The following is a 20,947-nucleotide window of genomic DNA, read 5'->3' on the forward strand; positions in this document are numbered from 1 at the left end:
AATGTTTTTTGAAGATAAGATTGCGACTAAGATTCAAGATTTGAATCAACGAAGAGTGCCCCAGAATTAATCGATAATTCAAGATCATGTGACTCTTCCATCGTCTTTGTTTCCCTGGGTCCCTCTCAAAGAATTGTCTTCTCCCCAGACCCTTCATTATTAGAATCTATTCTTTCCTTCGGCGGAGATGTCGACATATTGTTCAGCAGTATTGATTTGTCATTTTTTCTTTCTTGCTGCCAGTTTTTTCGGTTACTGAATTTACATTTTCTGGTACGTGCGTGTGCTCAACATTTACAGACTCTGTGACTTCATTAGGAAATCAAAAATGCATTTTAGGGCCTTACAACTGTCATGCATACATACAGCATATGTATATATATATATTATATATATATATATATATATATATATATATATATATATATATATATATATATATGTGTGTGTGTGTGTGTGTGTGTGTTTTATATATATATATATATATATATATATATATATATATATATATATATATATATATATATATATATATATATATAATATAATAAAGGAGAGGCAACGTTTTAAGAATAGGACGCCAAAGTTTAGAACTCTTGTGTTTCCGTTTAATCGAAATACTGATAAATTTCATGACTTTATAAAACTGACACAGTGAACGTTGCCTCTCCTTGTTCAGTATGCCGATGATGCAATACTTGTGGGTGTAATAAAGTCTCCATTTATGAGAAATGAAGCTGCCCTTAGTCTCATGGAATGAATTAGTGAATGGTGTTAGTCGATGAGGTATGAGGTTGAACTTCAGTAAAGCGAAAAATGATTGATTAGCAGATCTCGTACATATTTTTTCACCCCACCTTCCCCTTAAGGTGGATGGGATTCTCCTGAATAAGTCTGAAGCTTTATCTATTCTAGGTGTGACTTTTGAGTCGCATCTTACTTTTAAGAAACATGTAATTAAAGTGTCAGCAAATGTCGCACGAAAGTTAGGTATTGTACGTCAGGTCTCATATGTTTATAACGGTAATAAAATTAGTGCAACCTGTTTTAGGTCATTTGTCATTCCTTTACTAGAAAACTGTTCTCTAGTGTGGATGTCTGCTTCTGCTGGAGAATTATCTCTTTTAGACAGAGTTGTTTGCGGTGGTAGATTTCAGTTTCCTGATATTAGCAGTTATGACTTGGACCATCGACGAATGGTATCTTGTTTGTCAGTTTTTCATAAGTTGTATTTTAACAGAGATCTTTCACATTCACAACTGATCCCTGATCCCCTTTTCCTGCCGAGAGCAGCCAGATTTGCTGAACAGCAGCACCAATATGCAGTAAATGTGCCTCTCTGTCAAACTTCTCAGTTCCAGAGGTCCTTTCTTCCTCACACCTTTGAACTGTGGAACAGCCTACCTGAGGATGTCGTGCAGCTGGAACTTCAATAGTTCAAGCAAGCATGCAATTCATCTTGTAATTTTAATGATTTACTTACATTTTTATCTATTTATTTATTAATTTGTTAATTTACGTTTTCTTTTGTGATAAGCGACTTATTCTTTTTGTATTTCCTTTACCTTCTGTTATTTCTTTCTAATGAACACCATATTCTTTGCAAACTTGCGTTTAAAGTCAATGGCCCCTACTACTACTGATAATAATAATTAGCTGGACAAATCAAAGTAACAATACAGGTTACCCTTTACGTTAATGGTATTTAACCAATGTTTTTAATGAAAACAGTAATTTGAACAGGCAATTTTATGTTCGTATATTCCTGAGGGACGTAAAAACAATGCAATCAACCTTCCTCTTAAAGGACGATAGATTTAAAAGTTAGGAGTCACATAAAAATCAAAACAGCAAAGAAAAGAGAGAAGGGTATAGCTCAGTGGTTCTTAACCTTTTTCAGTGCCCGTACCCCTTGATATCTCAGAAAACGTTCTCGTACCCCCATCCAATATAAATACAATACAAGTATATGATAAATATACAGTAAATATACAGTACCATTGCACTGGCTATCATGTCTCGTACCCCCAGGTTTAAGGTTTCGTGGGTACAGGTACCCCAGGTTAAGAACCACTGGTACTATAGCTTAACTACTCACCTTGAGATGCCGGGAGGATAGGCGTCCAGAGCACTTCTGAGAGAGAGGGACCGAGAAGAACGACCGCCGACAGCCACAACAACCAACACACCATCCCGCACCACCAACACTGCCGAAAGAAAGATAAAGGGGTCGCGGTGAAATCAAGCCTAGAAAAATGTTAAGTTTTTGTTTTTCTTGAATATGGTAAACAACCATGCTGGAGCCGTTTCCGATGGAAAAATAGCTGTTATCGGTATTGGTAGCTATATGGTAATAAGTAAACAAACACAATTACAGGTGGAGGGTTCTGAAATAATTTCGTATATATATATATATATATATATATATATATATATATATATATATATATATATATATGTAGGTTTGTATATATATATATGTGTATATATATACATGTATTTATATATATATATATATACATATACATATATATACATACATACATACATACATACACACATATATATCATTGATTTCTCTTGAGGGTAAAACACTCCCTTTAACTACGTCGCTGTTGTTTGTTAGTTCATATACTTACAGCTATAAACTAACTACGTCTTCTATAAAAAAAAGGTTGTTGTATTCCACCAAAAAGTAATGACAAATGAAGAGTTACTTTCTTTACCACATCTTCACGAGAAGTATGTAATGCACCTCCATATTTATGTCTTTCTTCCTTACTTTCAAAAGCCACCAACCATTGATCACCATAGCAGAGCAGCAAATAAAAACATTACTGACACATCTTGAAATGTCTGCAAAGCTGGTCCGCTCTCTGTCTGTCTGTCTGTCTAGTATATATATATATATATATATATATATATATATATATATATATATATATATATACTGTATATATATATATATATATATATATATATATATATATATATATATATATATATATATATAATATACTGTATATAATATACTGTATATAAAAAAATATCCGACCTTTATTCATAAAAATACTCGTATCCAAATACAACAAACTTACACTAATCTCCTTCCAAGTAGTCCCGTTGGGCTGCCACACACTTCTCCCAACGGTTCTGTTACTGTCGGAGCAGCTCTGGAACGCCTCTTTTGAGATGGCGAGCAGCTGGTCCGTCGCATTCTGCATGTTGTCATCCCTGGACTGAATCTGGTCACTTTTCGTATAAAAAAACTCTAAGTGAATTGCACGCATTATTTGACTCGATTAATTACTTTAACAGATGTTTCCCAAACTTTTTCAGGCTGGCGCCCCTTGGCTTCCAAATGGATTCCTAGCGCCCCTCCCGCCGATACACACACGCGAGTATTATTATTTTGGGGGCGGCGGGACGGTTTGCTTCAAATTGAAAACAACAATATTAAACTCGAAGATGTATTTCAAACGATAATTTAGTAAACTTGGTCTTCACAATTAGTTAATGGGATGGGTGAGAGAGAGGGATATCGGTTTCTCCACATCAGCTGGAACTCACTAAGAGTCGTAGATCCCCACGAGTAATTTTAAGTCTGTGTTTTTTTTTTTTTTTGCTTTTAATTGAGAAATTAAATGCTCTTAATGCCACCCTGTCAGCCCCCCCAACCACCCCTTTTGCCTCACCGTCCCCCCGATATCAATCCATCAAGTCAAATACTTTGGGAACCACTGCTTTAGAATGTTTGTAAATGGTTCCTCTCTCTCTCTCTCTTCCCCCTCCCTCTCTCTCTCCTCTTCTCTCTCTTTATTTCTTTCTCTTGTGGATTATTTCCATTTATTTACAGACATTTATTTCAAATGCAAATCCTGAGAGTTTTTTATCCTTTATTTATTTATTTATTTATTTATTTATTTATTTATTTATTTATTCATTCATTCATTTATTTATTTATTTTCTTTTACGAAAAGGGACCAGATATCATTCCAGAACAGACATCATGCAGAATGCGACGGACCAGCTGTGCGCCATCTCAAAAGAGGCGTTCCACCGCTGCTTCCGACAGTGGCAGAACCGTGGGGACTACTTTGAAGGAGATTAATGTAAGATTGTTGTGTCTGAATACGAGTATTTTTTATGAATAAGGTCGGGCATTTTTAGACACTCTCGTGTGTGTTTATGTAATATATATATATATATATATATATATATATATATATATATATATATATATATATATATATATATATATATATATATATATATACATATATATATATATATATATATATATATGTATATATATATATATATATATATATATATATATATACATCCTTAATTTTCAGTTTTATCGTAACCCCTTAATTCTCATGTTTCTTTATTATATTGATATTTTCATAAAATGTCCGGACTATCATTTTAATCATGATTATCCTATGAAATTAACTTACAGTCCAAAGTGAACAGATTCATGATTATGTCGACATCCTGGATATGGAATGATGTGTCCTTTACTTTAAACATTAATGCTACATCTCTTCGAAAATAATCATGTGTCCTTAAATAAATATGGACTGTGGAAAACGTACCCTTTTTTATGTTTGACATATCTGGGGTTAAATTTGGTAATTGAAAACAGCGACATATGTGGTGTATATATGTATATATATGTGTGTGTGTGTATATATATATATATATATATATATATATATATATATATATATATATATATATATATATATATATATATATATATATATATATAGAACCTCGATAGCTATATCGGTTACAGCAGCAGCTTCGGACTTATATATAGGTCTGTGGCGCGAGTTCAAACCGCAGCCGACTGATCAGAGAGGCAGATATATATATAGACATCCCGGGATTATATATGTAATCAACGGATAGGTTTATATAAAAAGCAAATGGATGTTACAGACTAAATACACACACAAAAAAAAGCCACTACAACACCTTATAAAAACATAACAAACATCTACACGTCTCGAATCGCCATACCCGCGCAATAACTTCTCGCTGCTGGGAAGAAAGGGCGTTGGGTCGGTATGATACATGAAACATATACCGGGGTCTAGCGATGTCAGGCAGGGCAGCCGATAGATATAGGTCTACCAAAGCCAAATCAAAAAGTCCTTCAAAATATGCATATGTATGTACAAAAATGGGAATAAAAGCACGTTAAAAGAAGAATATATATATATATATATATATATATATATATATATATATATATATATATATATATATATATATATATATATATATAATATACAGACTTTGTTTTCAATTGCCCAATTTAACCCCAGACATGTCAAGCATAAAATAAGGGTTACGTTTACCACAGTCCATTTTTATTTAAGGACACATGATTATTTTCGAAGAGATGTAGCATTAATGTTCAAAGTAAAGAAAACATAATCCCATTTCCAGGATTTCAACATAATTATAAATCTGTCCACCTAGGACCGAGTTAATTTTATAGGATAATCATGATTAAAATGAGAGAGTCCGGACATTTTATGGAAATATCATTATGAAAAAGTAATATGAGAATTAAGGGATTACGACGAAGCTGAAAATTACGGGTATTTTTTTTTCACGCCATGAATTTGATAATGCGATTACCTTTAAATATTTTTTTATGTTAATCACAATTTTTCTTTCGTTATGGCGTACTTTTTCTCGAAAGACTAATAAACTTGTGAATGATTATGATTATATAATACCTGCTCCGCCAGCATGAGGGAATTTCATAAAGATTTTTCCCCGTGCGAGAATTAGGGGACGCTGGTGTCCTCTATAAACATTTGCATGTTGTTTGTTGAGATTATCATCATCCTGTCATTCATTGTTCCTCAGTATCATACAACACAAGAGTTCGTTGGTCTGAGTTTGCGTCAGGTGGTCTCTTTTTGCTTGCCTCCTTGTGCACGGAGGACACTCATAAAACATTTATGTTTCCCATTTTTATCATATTACTAAACCAGCTAAAACTAACATAATAAGTATATAAGGGTAAGATGAGAAACGAAATTAAGAATAACCAATTCAGTCTGGAGTTCTTCCTTCTTATATAAAACCTCCTCGAAGAGTTTTGTTCTCATGATTTTGAGTGGGAATAAAATATGAAATAAAATCCACTGAGGACATATATAAGGAAAAACTTTTATTTATGGTTACAAATGTTATCGAGTGTTAATCCAATCGATGACTGTCCGTGTGCCAAGAGTTTTTTTTTTTTTTGGGTGAACGCGGAAGTAAATGTTTTTAAGGGACCAAATTTACAAAAATAACCCGTATAGCTATTTGCGCATGCAAATGTTTTTACCCCTGTGTACTTATGCATGTATGACTATTTTTACATATATACAGTATATATTAGAGAGAGAGAGAGAGAGAGAGAGAGAGAGAGAGAGAGAGAGAGAGAGAGAGAGAGAGGACAATATTGTATCTGTGCTTCCACGTTCAATGTTTGAACTTTTTATATCAGTCAAAGGCATGGATGTGGATTCTAGACGCCATTGTAATGAAAAGCAGAACATGAAGAGCAAGGGGGGTTGGGTGGAGGAATCCGGATATGTCTGTGAACTTTGTGTGGAAAATATTCGAAATAGCGACAATTCACTCAAGCGAGTTTCCCTACACGTTGGTTATATTCTTGGCTGGACGAAATAACACTGAACATGAAACAGGAATTGCAATACAGAGAAAACGAAATACTGGGAGAAATATTTTGGTAGCCAACTAATGCAAGTCTCCAATTACTGAATTTGGTAAAAGGGTGCGCCTTGGATACATTACTCGGTTAATACAGCGAATATGTATTAACTGTAATGTGCAGGTAATGCAATGTTCAGTAATACAGTCTTCTCAGTGAAGACGGCGCTCACTACTACTGCCCAATGAATGAAAATGTCAGTGAATACGTTACTTAGTAAATTACTCTGTTGTTCAGTGACAATTATTAGTAAATATAGTTTTCACATTGAATACGATACTCACTAAATACTAGGCTCAGTTTTGAGAGTCCTTTAAATTGTATTGCTCGTCAATTCGACTGATTGCTTTCAATATTTCTGATGGTATTCGCTTCCTCTCAGGAAGCCGCAGGAAACGTTATGACTCGCTTTATGCTCCCAGTGAGGTTTAGGTTGGTTTGATTTTGCAGTTGATCGACCTTTTTATCTCTCTCTCTCTCTCTCTCTCTCTCTCTCTCTCTCTCTCTCTCTCTCTCTCTATATATATATATATATATATATATATATATATATATATATATATATATATATATATAAATTCACAAGCACGCAGTTAACTCATAAAAACTACTGTATATATCCCGATTAACGACGTGTTTGTTTTTATGGGCCGTTCAATTTCATAGAACGCTGTTAGTTACTAGTGGAACTACACCGATACACACACACACACACACACACACACACACATATATATATATATATATATATATATATATATATAATATATATATAGCCTATGTATGATAGTGGCATATGGGTGATACGCCTTTTTTTTAAGGTAAGCCAGTTATTTTCAGAAGAGGAAAAGAAGATGGACAATGAAAAGTTTTTGCGGAAATGCGAAAAATATCGCTGATTAGACCATCAGTAGTTGTTACTTATTGATTATTTCTATATGATTTTTAATAACGGCTCCCACATTAGAAAAATAATCTTCTATAAAACAAGGTAGGTTGAGGGCAAAATAAAAAATGTCGGTGCTACTATAGTATGATATCTACCGAGCTATTCGTGACCTACCAAAAATTAGGATGCTATCTACCAAACAACCCAATTAAAGCCTATGGCAGTTACTTCCTCAGACTATATACAAAATTATATGATCCCCCAGGGGCTAGTACTAAACACGGCAAAAATGTCACAGCAACGCTGTTCTACAAGGGGATAGTTTTCACCATACCACCTCAATGGTAACTCAAGCCGAGGAAAGAAGCCATTTGAACTAAAGCACAAATTTCATCGTAACATTTTTTCTAATATCATCAGGAACAGGCTATCCAATAAAAGACCACTACTGAAGGAAAGGGTGATTCAAACCAAACAGGGAAGCCCTTTAAAACTCAGCAATGAGCTTCCGTTGTACCCACGACCTGCCACTCAGAACGATAGCCCCATTCTCTGTATCTGTTTCAGGTGGAAGACCTTGCAGTGAAAGGGAGACTTATTCCATCTAAGGATGACAGATTTCTCGTGATCATCTCTTTTTAATCCCTCACAAAGCTGCGAGAAGTTATCATGGTGTCACATTTGTTTCTTCCCTCTTGGAAAGAAGGGCTTCAAGGTTAAATCATCATTAGCTGTTGAAAAGGTGTGCGCAGAAGGATTATCCTTTCTTAGTCACGTTTAGGTATTTCATCTTGATTGCTCATGTGATTCGTTCCCTCTCTTCATCTTCAAGTATCGTGATTATATCTTACTTATTGCTTTTCTGATTTTTTATACGTTACTCGCTCTGTATTTCTTTGCCTGAAGTACAGTGATATTAGCTAGAGGGTTCATTAACGTACAATAATAACATCGCTGTAAGATAATGTAATGTTTGTGCAGTGTTGGTCCTCGTCTCAAGGTTTACGAAATACGAGCATATCAGGATTCGCATATTATTCCAATAGTTGTCGCTTAATGCACTTATAAATTATAAGTTTTCTTCCAGGTCACCACTACTCTCTTAACTAGATTCGATTACTTAAGAACCTTCTGCAATATAATTCTAAAATGCTTGGTCTTCCTCTCTTCTAGATTTTCATTACAACTTGTTAGCAAGGGTTTGTTGGTCCTTCATCCTGCATATAGAGTTGTTTCTCTAAGCATACACTTCAATTTTTATGTTATTTTGATCTTACTATTTAAAATTTGTTCGAGTCAACACTACAGCTGCCCCTTTTCCTCTCATGGTAATATCCACCAGGGTTCTTCCTGGCCAAAGCTCATTTCCCATTCTATATTCAGGACCTTCTCCTGTGATCTAACCTTCCAGTATTCTACGGACTTCTTCGCAATTTTATGTTGCACGTATTTATATCCGTATCGTCCCGTCTTCTCTCTGCCCTGATCTTGAGAGTCTTTCTGAATGGAAATTCTGTTATCGATTAAATGCTCATGAATCCATGATGCTGTTATATTTTTTCAGTTTGATTCACATCCAACTTTATGCTTTTTTAACAGCGAATAATCTTAAGGCGCGTACACTCTCGTTGCATTTCCAAGTCTCGTATCATCGTTCCGTATGACCCTGTGATACGATACAGTGCAATAAGATTATGTATCGACGTGTTGCCTATCCTTGGGAATATGAATTAGCTTTTGAGCAATTAAGTAAAAACTATATTTCAGAGATCAACTGTCTCCCTCATCAAACCTGATGAGAGAGACATTTGATCTCTGAAATATAGCTTTTACTTTCTACATTTTGGCGTTTTTATGGGCTCCTTATATTTGATGGAATTCTGTTTTAAAAAAATATTTCAGTCATATATATATATATATATATATATATATATATATATATATATATATATATATATATATATATATATATATATATATATATATATATTTATATATATATATAATATATATAAAACTATCTTCAAACACATACCCGTCTGTGTTGTGATGATTTCCCCTGCTCAAAGACAGATCCAACTTTATCTCCACACATGTCCAGACATAACAAAGAAATAAACCCTTTCGTAGACCAAAACCAAGAAATCTTTCGGAATCGGCCTCCTTGGAAATCTATTCTGATCATAGATTCCGTTTTGTATCTCACAATATCGAGCGTTATCCGGCCGGTATGAATTTGCTCGCGAGTTATGAGGCCGTAAAATACCTTTATGCCAATTGTGGGATCCCGGAAGCACCGAATTTGATTATCATGTGATCCGCGTATTCTCACAGAAAAAGATTTACGATATTTTGTTTAACAATTGTAGAGGATGAAGCCATTATTTTCTTCTTGAAGCAGAATATTTGATGCCATATATTATGTGTATATATATATATATATATATATATATATATATATATATATATATATATATATATATATATATATATATATATATTTTTATACACATATATGTAAATATATATATAGATATATATATACATATATACTGTATATAGTGTATACATAAATTTATATATATGTCAGGTTACCTAATATTTACATTAAGATACGTCACATATTTTACAGTATAACTTTACAGAACAACGGTGAGTCAGAATGGAAGGTTAGTATCACATCAATAAACATAATCGTATTTGTTCCTAAGATATGTTTTTGTGAATAGTTAGTAAATCCTCTTGATTGTCTACAGAAAACAGTTGATATAGATATGAGAAAGCCATTTTCTGTATTTCTCTCCTTCCCTCAAATGAAAGATTCTGTCAAACAAAGCAGAGGTATCATCTTTAATATCTTTATTTGAAAAATTAGTGAGAGTGAAATGCAATCTTCGATTCTTTACTCAAGAAGTTCGTCAATAATGGGAAGAAAAATCAGAGCGTGCACCTAATTTGATTCATTCTTATAAGTGATCAGCAAATTTTGTAAGGTTGGTATGCCGTATATTTTAGATCTTAATATCACTGATTGATCATTTATATATGATTCCCGATATTTCTTCTTTTGAGCAAGGAGAATACGTACAATAGGTGTGATACTATCAACCGCGATCAGTTCTGCAGCCGCTGCCTAAATTCCCTCTTGTCCTTAATGGGAGCAATGATGGTCTGGAAAGACTTACCGGCCTCGTTAGCAAAGGAAGTTCCGGGCGTGCCATCATCCTCACATCTGGCAATTAGTTTCAGTTGTCTCTTCAGTGGCGTTTGCACAAGAGGGCACTTCATTTCATGGCAATTGGCAACGGCTGCCGTTTGCTTATATCAGGCAGTATAAACATAAACCTTGCAAGAACAGATCTTGGCCGGAATGTGGAAGTGTTTGGTGTCTGTTTTACTCCAAGTTATGATACACAAAGCAAAATGCGTTTTTATTAACGATCAGTATTTCATTTTTCTACAACTGTATAGGGAACAACTCTGTATCGTGAATGAATTATCCAAAAGTGTATTATTCACACAGGCATGAGTAATTTCTTTTTCTGCCACTACCACTTTACATTCCTTACTGTGTTTTGATATAAAGTTTGATATTTTCGTTATTCTGGCAATATTGTCAATTGCATCGTCTTATAAAAGTATATTTTATGAACTTGATTTTTTTTTTTTAGAAATTCCATTTAAATCAATCACTTACAGTTGGTTAATTCCTCTTTTCTCAATAACTACCCCCATGTTTTTGTAGCGTGAGAACACAAAATTTTTGTATTCATAAGATTGGTTTCTATGCTTAATTTATGATTGTAACAGTAATCATCACTTCATGAAAAATGGAAATCTCAATTTACTTACCAATCCAGGAAAATAGCGCAAAATGACGTAGATACTACATGACTGGAAAATGTCAGCGATCTCTGTAGGTCGTCATATCCCATTTCCCATAAAACTGATTGAGGAAATGTTCATTTACAAAAGATATAACATAAAATGATCTTATTAGATATTTATTTTTTGGCATTTCTGATCGACTGAATATAACGGTAGGTAATAAAGGCAAACGCTTTCCCAGGGGCACCCTAGCTTCAGCAAGCGCACCCCAGCCTTGGTATTTTGGTACAGAACCTCAACTGAGGAACCATTCTCAAGGAAGTCATGTTGGTGTTATGTCTGCCGCTTCAGCGTAGCTCTGATGTGGGATCTCTGGATCCTGCTCTGATGATAAAAGATATTACTGCGAAACTGGAGTTCATGCAGACTGTTGGTTGGAAAAACTTCGTTTCTTATGCTGGTTCCTGGATATGTATCTGGAATTTTTTTCTGTCTTGATCTGCTGGATCAGTCAAGCAGATGAATCGAGAAGTACAACGCTTGGTAGGTTTATAATTTTACATATTCCATTCTTACATAGTTCTTTTGTTCTCTCTCTATATATATACATATATATATTATATATATATATATATATATGTATGTATGTATATATATAAAGTATATATATATATATATATATATATATATATATATATATATATATATATATATATATATATATATATATATATATATATATATATATCTGCCTATGTGTAAGTGTACATATACATGTATGAATGAATACAGAGGGAGGGTGTACAGCGTAAATAGCTTACAGAAAATTACCATTGTATGCAAACTTTGAAAATCAGACATTGTTTTGATGTGTCACATCATTGTATACAATGTTTTTAATTGAGAAATGTTAGAAGCATTGCCTATTTATTTTATTCCAAGAATGACATGATTATATACTAAAATTTGTATTTGTGAGTTTGTATTTTAGTATTTTTCTCCACTGTATTTGCATTCAGAACAACAAGATCAGTGAAAAGTTTAGCTTAACCCAGTCAAAGGAAAAGTTTTGGGCCAGGGTATTGTAGTGCAAAAAAAGTATATAATGCCCCTTATGTATTTTTGTATATTACCAAAATTTTTGTTTAAATTAGGCGTATATAAACAGTATATCAGTAATTTTATTTATGGTGCTGATACTGCAACGATTGAAATCAAACGCCTAGATGACCTGAGTGAGTATTAATCCGGATTTTCGGGTATTTTGTCACACATGAAAATAGGTAGAATTGTTTTGCGGGGACGATTCGCTCTGTAGCTATATAAATATCGGCTGCGTTGTAAGCGATTTTGTGTTGACACCATGGCTACCGCAGTGATAAACGGTTGTTATTTATCTGTCATCCTGCTGTATTAAGTAAATACAGGCGTAAAGCCTGTTGTTAATTGGATCTGGTTGCATGCAGTGAAAGTGCTTCCCTAGATAGCCGGTATTTATTCGGCTTCTACATACTTTGCCTACTTCCCTTCTTCAAAATGATTCGTTCTGATCTTCTTTTGCACAATATTGCTTTGTGTGTCTAAGGTCTCGGACTTCGCCCTGGTTTCTATATATTACTTTTCCAGGATCTCGCAGGTTATATTCCTCTGTAAAGAAAAAGCACTAAGCCGTGATCTCCCCTGGATATTCATATCTGACCTGACGGTTAGCACGAGGATTTAGTTTTAGCTTTCCTTGTTGACTCACGCTCTGTGTTATCACCACAATTCTCCCTTGATGTGGAATGTTGTTACTGTTCATGTTGGATTTTTCATTAACTCCTGACGCAAAACATCATTAAGTAATATAAATTACACACACATATATATATATATATATATATATATATATATATATATATATATATATATATATATATATATATATATATATATATATATATATATATATATATATATATATATATATGTGTGTGTGTGTGTGTGTGTGTGTGTGTGTGTGTGTGTGTGTGTTTGTGTGTTGTGGGCGCATGCGTGGGTGCAATCATAAAGTTTAATATGAAAAATTTTTCATTACTGTTTGGTTGTTCCATTATCACTTCCATAACTATTGCGCTCTCTGCATCTGCCAGCCCATGTTGTCTGCCTATTATTTCCCATTCCAGTCACTTGTTTCTTACACTTCTACTTTTTGCCTAGCCAAGCAATGTAAATTAGCAGCGAATATTAAGCACCAAGAAACAGTAACTCGAGAAGTTAATAAAACCAGTAACTATAATGCAATTCATTAATCTACTGAATTTGATACCATGGCATACAAGACGCGTGAAATAGGATGACGCAAGAGTGGAAACAATGTACAGATCGAGTAAAATGGATTATTTCCGTTATTCCCCAAAGTAACATAACAATAAATTAATCTCTATTACTAACAACAGCAACATAAGTGAAATGCGTGGAAGTTTTGTATCAAGGCTCATAATATACACTCTGATTAGCAGATAAAAATTGGATGATTTGTCTTTATGCAGGATTTCGTACATGAAATGTATATCGTAGATGTTTGCAAAATTGTTTTCCGAGTTAATTTGCTCTGAAGTAGAAATTCCAGAATATGTATATTTCGTTCTTTTACTCTCGGAAGTGTTTGTATTGAAGAATTTTCCCTTGATCACTTAAAATAAAGAGAGAGAGAGAGAGAGAGAGAGAGAGAGAGAGAGAGAGAGAGAGAGAGAGAGAGAGAGAGAGAGAGAGAGAGAATTCTATAAGGCTTTTGAATTAAATATTTCTAATAAACAATGAATCCCGCTAGGATTTAGGCATTTATAAATGGCATAGTACTTATCAAAAATTTTTTCTTAAATCCTAGAAACGAGTTCAGCCAAAAATTTATGCTGATGTTATTCTTGAAGGAACAACAACGATTGGAATAGCGACATATTTTTCTTTATTCTGAACATATGAATGAATCTACGAATGTCATTTAATCTTTCAGTCATTCCCATTCCCAGCTTCCCACGACACCCCATTCATCGGAATGGTAAACTCAGCTTTACGAATTCCATTATCGCATATAACCTTTTGTCAGGGCGACGCTGAACTATTATTCTATTATGCCTCCACAGGTGCACACGACCTTTTTGCAAAATACGCAAACGATGTTCCAGGTTGGATCCTAATGGCTTCGTTCTGATAATAACAGGGCTGCTACTCGGGTAAACAATCAAGGACTGTCGTTCTGGGAGTTTGCTTCGTACTAATACATTGCACTGGCAAATTGCTACAGTAATTTTGATGATTAGCTCGTCTCTCTCTCTCTCTCTCTCTCTCTCTCTCTCTCTCTCTCTCTCTGATCACGTGAGTAAATGTACTGCATGAGCCAGAAGGAAATATTAAAAAGCACAAGTCCTAAGCGCTTTGTGTATTTAATATATACAGTACCCTGAAGAAGTGCATATATCAAATACACCAAAGCCCTTGGTACTTATGCCTTTTGATATTTCCCTCTGGCTCTTACAATATATATATATATTATTATACATACATATATTATACATATATATATATATATATATATATATATATGTATGTATGTATGTATATATACATACTGTAATTTCGTCTTTATGTTCTTAAGGGCAACATTGTATATGATAATTATTGCCTTCAGTGTATTATCCTTATGTAAATGATGCCTGTTATCCATATTTATGTATGTCCAACGGGAAGAAGAGAACCTTCTTTTCAGAAAAGCAATGCTTGGTTCTCTCATACATAATACTCACCGCTGGAATTCTCTGTCACGGGACTGATTCATCTTACCTGGAAAAAAAGAAAAATTTTACAAATTTTAGTACCTGGCCAAGAAAGCTTGATAATGCATATGTTTATTCATAGTGTCTATTGAAAACAGCCACATCAGATGTTTCTTGCACGAGTTTAACCAAAAAACAGATTGCTACTCCTGGGAATGTTCTTACTATCAAATCAGTGACAAATTGTACTTTATGTTGAAAATTCTTGATAATGGAAAAACATTTTTGCGCGATCAGTTACAAAAGTCAAACAGATGTAGTAAAAGCAAAAAAAAAAAAAAAAGCTTCGAATAAACTGATACTTTCTGAAATAAGCTAATGGTGAAAGTAACATCTATATGCAAATGAGGTTCAGTTCATCAGTTGGTATTTAAAAACAGTAAATAAATGATAAAATGGTCACTTAAGAGGAAATTCAACTGATCGTTAAAATGGACATTTTTATGGAAGTTTAGAGAATCAGCTAAGAAACTGTTAAGTAAACAATGGTTAAATTGTGTACGGAATGTAAGGAATGCCAAAAGGAAAATAGATACAAGTAATAAAAAGGTTATGTAAAACGATTCTAATAAGATAAAATCCCAGTATATTGATGGTTATATAGAAAATTAGTCTAGAAATATCAATGAAAAATAGACCCCTGTTGAAATAAATTATCACCTGATGTGCTTTCCCTTTGTTGTATTTATTGATGACATGAAACCTTTGACCCCAAGCTAGTGTAGGCTGTCCTAGAAATAACAACGCAAAGAAATATAATTTCTAACTAAAAGCAATAAGCGTACATCGCATATTTATCTGTATAACTTAACATAGATAAATATGTTATAGAACTCATTCTTCGGTTCCAAACGAGCGTAACTGATATTAAAAACACCTTTACCCTAAAACTCATTCTGTACTACAAAAATTATCCATCCAGTATTTGTACATCATATTTTCAGTTATGATATTTGACCTGGACCCGAACAATCAATAATTATATTAAATGAATCGAAAACCAATCATCCTACATCTTCAATCATTATCACTTAATTTTCCACTTGGTTAATGACCCTTTCCTATATGTAATCCCATTTTTCCCCCAGTAATGAAATAGATACTAATTACCCTTTCATCTGACAAAGAGCCAAGAAATATGAAATAATAATATTGCATTGTAAAACTAACATCCTATTTGATCAACCCCTTATAATATTCTGAATCAATAAATTGTGTGCAATGATGCGCATATAGATAGTTAAGTACTTGGCAGGAAAGGGTAAATACAGAATAAACTTTGCTTTTCCAGCTTCCATGGATATGCCCTTCCTGCTTTTTTCCTTTACTCCTTATTCTGTTTTTTTATGCAAGAAGGCTTAATTTCTTCCAGTGTACTTGAGATATCCAAGGTGCTACGGATAAAGCCTACAAACGCTGTTCCTAACACATATAAGTTATATAATTGTCTTTACGGTTATAGCTATTGGAGATGCCGTTTGGTAGTACCATTATTGTTTTTATTATTCAAAGTGAGCAAAATTTCATACCAACGAAGCCTGAAATATCAAAAGAAAGCCTCTGACCAAATATTTGTCAACTAATTAGATGCATACTCAGGATATACACGTTCTTGCATTGAATGTGTGTGTGTGTGTGTGTCATCCATTATTATCATCCATCAAACATATTGTCTAAATTCATCATCATTTCTTTGTTTCTGTTTGTAGTACATATTTTTACCGCTCTAAATCAGTTTTTTCTTTTTACAAAAGGCACTTTTAGTTTGTACTTGGAGCCTCCAATTAGAAAAATCTTAGTTGTTGTTTCTAGACCAACAGAGAGCACTCTACCTTTTACTGTATAACTAATACGTCTTTTAAGTACTCTGCCTAATACTGTATAACTAATACGTCTTTTAACTATTCTCTTCTTTATGTATTTCCCCCTACCTCCTCTTTCCTCCTCTCCTCCTAATGAACACCATATTCTTTGGAAGCTTGAATTTCAAGTCAATGGCCCTTGTGGGCTTGTTCAATATGAATGGGTTTCATTTTCTTAATAATAATAATAATAATAATAATAATAATAATAATAATAATAATAATAATAATAATAATAAAAAGGATGGCTGTACGAGTATTATGCGAATGTATCTTATACAGTATATTTTCTATTTTCCTTATTATTTGCTTTTCAGGCTCAGCGATTTTGTGATAATAATAATAATAATAATAATAATAATAATAATAATAATAATAATAATAATAATAATACGAGTATAAGTTGTCGTAATCTACTCTTTTTATGCAGCCAGCGTGTAATTGAAATCGGGAACACTACTGTTTATTGCCTAATGAACCAGGATATGACGGATAATCTTTTGAAAGCCTCTGGTATTTATAAAAAACGCTTATTCTCTACAAATAGCCTAAAGCTTAACGAACTTCCTTTGATCATGCTGAAAGTAAATATAATTTCTTCGAAATAACCTGCTTCAGTATGAAAAAACTTGGATGATTTTAATAATGAATGAGAAAAAGAGTATGTCAGAAAGAATTCGAATGTGTTTCCGTCATATATTTCAAAAAAGAAGTACTGGAGGCGCCATAATGCATGTGAGCAGAAGGCTCTTCATTATCTTGTATAAATATAGTTATTAATTAAGTCACAGCCTCCAGTCATTTCTCATAAATTTGCCAAAAATAAAGGAATGAGGCAAGGTAGACTTCACATTTTAATATTCTCTCAGTCTATTCATATATATATATATATATATATATATATATATATATATATATATATATATATATATATATATATATATTTTTTCCTCTTTTATATTGCATATAGTTATTTCAGTGATAATTTTGTGAGCTACCCTAACACCAATGCCCCACCCTGGGCACATGGCATAGTAAACATCATCTGCTTGTTTTTCCAGATATTTTTCTTATCTCTTTTTGATCTTTGTTCAGACTTCAGTATCCAGACTAAATTACCTAACACATTTTACTTTGTATTCTTTATCTTCCTCCTCTTGCGTGTATCTATTCTTTATTGTGTTCCAGGTTTCATCTGATATCTTGTTAACCCATATCCCAGTGCATCTTATCCAGCGGATAAAAATACATTCCTCATTTATTGCCTGATTATCACCAAATATAGCTTTTGGAATTGCAATTCTTCTTCGACATTCAGTTGCCAAACCTCGCGATGTTCTACATCATGAGGCTTTGTTCTAAATAACCATCGAAATGTTTGTTTATTACTTAATTTTGACAGTAGTGTGGAAGTGACATCAGTAATCTACTGCTTACTGCTTTCCAATCAGTAAGTGCCATTTACTCCATTTGGTGTTAAGATCGTATATATTGTATCTCTACAAGTACTTTTCCTGAGTAGTTATATTCATTAACCCCATGCTATCTCCCTTTAAGAGTGTACACACACACACACATGTATATACTGTATAATATATTATACATATATATATACATATATTATGTACACAGATAGACATAATGTGCCTGTATACATACTAACTTTTACATGTGCAATAATAATAATAATAATAATAATAATAATAATAATAATAATAATAATAATAATAATAACAATAATAATCAGCTCTCAGACATTCCATCTGTAAGGGCTGCTTTAAACGTCCGATGATTGTGCAGTGCCGAGTATAATCTTGACCTAGGAGGATGAATATTGGATAGTTCTTATATTTGTGAATCCCCATATTCTAATATTCAGAACGTTTCGAATTGGGTGCACATTCGCTTATATCTTAATGGCGAACTATATCCCGATGCATGCCGGAGGTAAAGAGGATTAGCAAGAATACGAGTTTCATGACAGTGTAATGGATGAAATAGGAATCATTTCATATATATATATATATATATATATATATATATATATATATATATATATATATATATATATATATATATGTATATATATATATATATATATATATATATATATATATATATATATACATACATACATATACATATATATGTATATATGTTACAGTCAACATGCGTAATCAGTCATTACGTTGTAATGACTGAAATTTCAGTCATCACGCGTAATGCACTTAGGGACATTTGATCCCCAGGGGCTAGTACTAAACACGGCGAAACAGTGAGTCACCTACACTGTTTCGCCGGGTTTAGTACTAGTCCCTGGGGGATCAAATGTCCCTAAGTGCATTACGCGTGATGACTGAAATTTCAGTCATTACGTAATGACTGATTACGTGTTGACTGATATTATATATATATATATATATATATATATATATATATATATATATATATATATATATATATATATATATATATATATATATATATATATATATATATATATATATATACATACAGAAACAGAAACGCACGTACATATAGGAAGCACTCCAGCTGAACTTATATTTTCTTTTCGTAGCCATATTCCTGTCCGTTTGTTTTTCATGATTGTCAATCACGCTTGGCTGCGTAACTTAGTTTTCACGTAATCGAAACACACCAGAGCTTTCAGAAACTGGAAATGTTTAGCCAGAAATTCGCACAAACTCAAGTACCCTCGGGTCCCTCTCACATTAAAGAATTTCCCTCCACCACCAAAGAAACCTCTCCCCCTCTTCCTCTTCCTCTTCCTCCTCTCTTCGGGGGCTTAACACAAAAACACTCCCTCCATTTTTCCCTTGTCCGTGTAGGCACCAGAAATTCTCAATAAAATGTCGTAAATTCGGCTTTACGAATTCAAAATCTTCGACTTTAGGCACAGCTGCCAGTGATCCTTCCCTTGAGAAATCCTAATTTTTTCAAACCCTCAGGATTTTATTTAATCATCCAAATGGGTCCTAAAGACGGCATCGCCTGTGTTCCACCTGTGCACTCAGAACCATTCGGGAATAGAAATGAATTAAATCAGAGCCTCAGATAACAGAATACTAGCTACTGAGAAATGAAAATGCAGATTGCTGATTGCAAAATGCAGATGAAGATTCTCTGCTTGCGTCTGAAGTAAATGCGAAATGGTGGAAGTTTTCGACAGAAGACAGCAGGAGTAACTAGGGAACTGAAATACTGCAGTTAAGGATGTCTTGTTAGTTCTTCGAAAAGCAACTTCGTCATTGATGATTTTTGAGAAATCATCTTGGACAGTTTTTTTTTTTTTTTTGTCTCGTGTTAGTGTCCTAATTCTTTAATACATAATGTGAAACAAATTAAATTTTAGTAAAATCTTTAAGTCAGGAACTGAAAATTTCAAGGTCAAAAGAGCAAAATAAAAAATGTCTCAAATGTTGTTAGTGTCATGACTCTACTTGTATCATCTACAGTCAGACACCCTCAGAGCAACATGTAATCCAAAAACCAGCGAAGTGCCACGTTCCTTTGACACATTGCAGTGAGGCGGAAATGAAAAACAATTTTCCGTATCAAACGCAGTGTGAAAAGTCCACAACCACTGCTACCACTGACCGCAAACTTGTGAAAAGTGAATATGAGGTTTATATAACGTAGTTGTATCTTGCATAGAATGCATAATTTGCATCAAAATGTGGCGTTTTTTTTTTTGCAAGAAGCTTCAGCAAATATACATTGCTTGTCATTCCAATATTGAGAGCGAAAAATAAGTATATTATGGAACATGGCTCTCATAACT

General features: G+C 33.4%; 1 protein-coding gene and 1 long non-coding RNA gene across 2 annotated transcripts in view; one reads left to right on the forward strand and one right to left on the reverse strand.

Annotated features, from left to right (window-relative positions):
- The window catches only part of LOC136842491 (uncharacterized), a 63,663-nt gene that overhangs the window by 38,029 nt on the left and 4,687 nt on the right, over positions 1-20,947 (reverse strand). The window contains 1 exon segment of the mRNA XM_067109871.1: positions 2,099-2,207. Coding sequence (XP_066965972.1) covers positions 2,099-2,192 — 94 coding nt within the window. The 5' untranslated portion in view covers positions 2,193-2,207.
- Positions 1-20,947, forward strand: part of LOC136842492 (uncharacterized) — a 404,522-nt gene that overhangs the window by 16,410 nt on the left and 367,165 nt on the right. The gene's annotated exons all lie outside the window — the stretch shown is intronic.

This window comes from Macrobrachium rosenbergii, chromosome 10 (genome assembly GCF_040412425.1).
Source record: "Macrobrachium rosenbergii isolate ZJJX-2024 chromosome 10, ASM4041242v1, whole genome shotgun sequence".
NCBI classification, from domain to species: Eukaryota; Metazoa; Arthropoda; class Malacostraca; order Decapoda; family Palaemonidae; genus Macrobrachium; species Macrobrachium rosenbergii.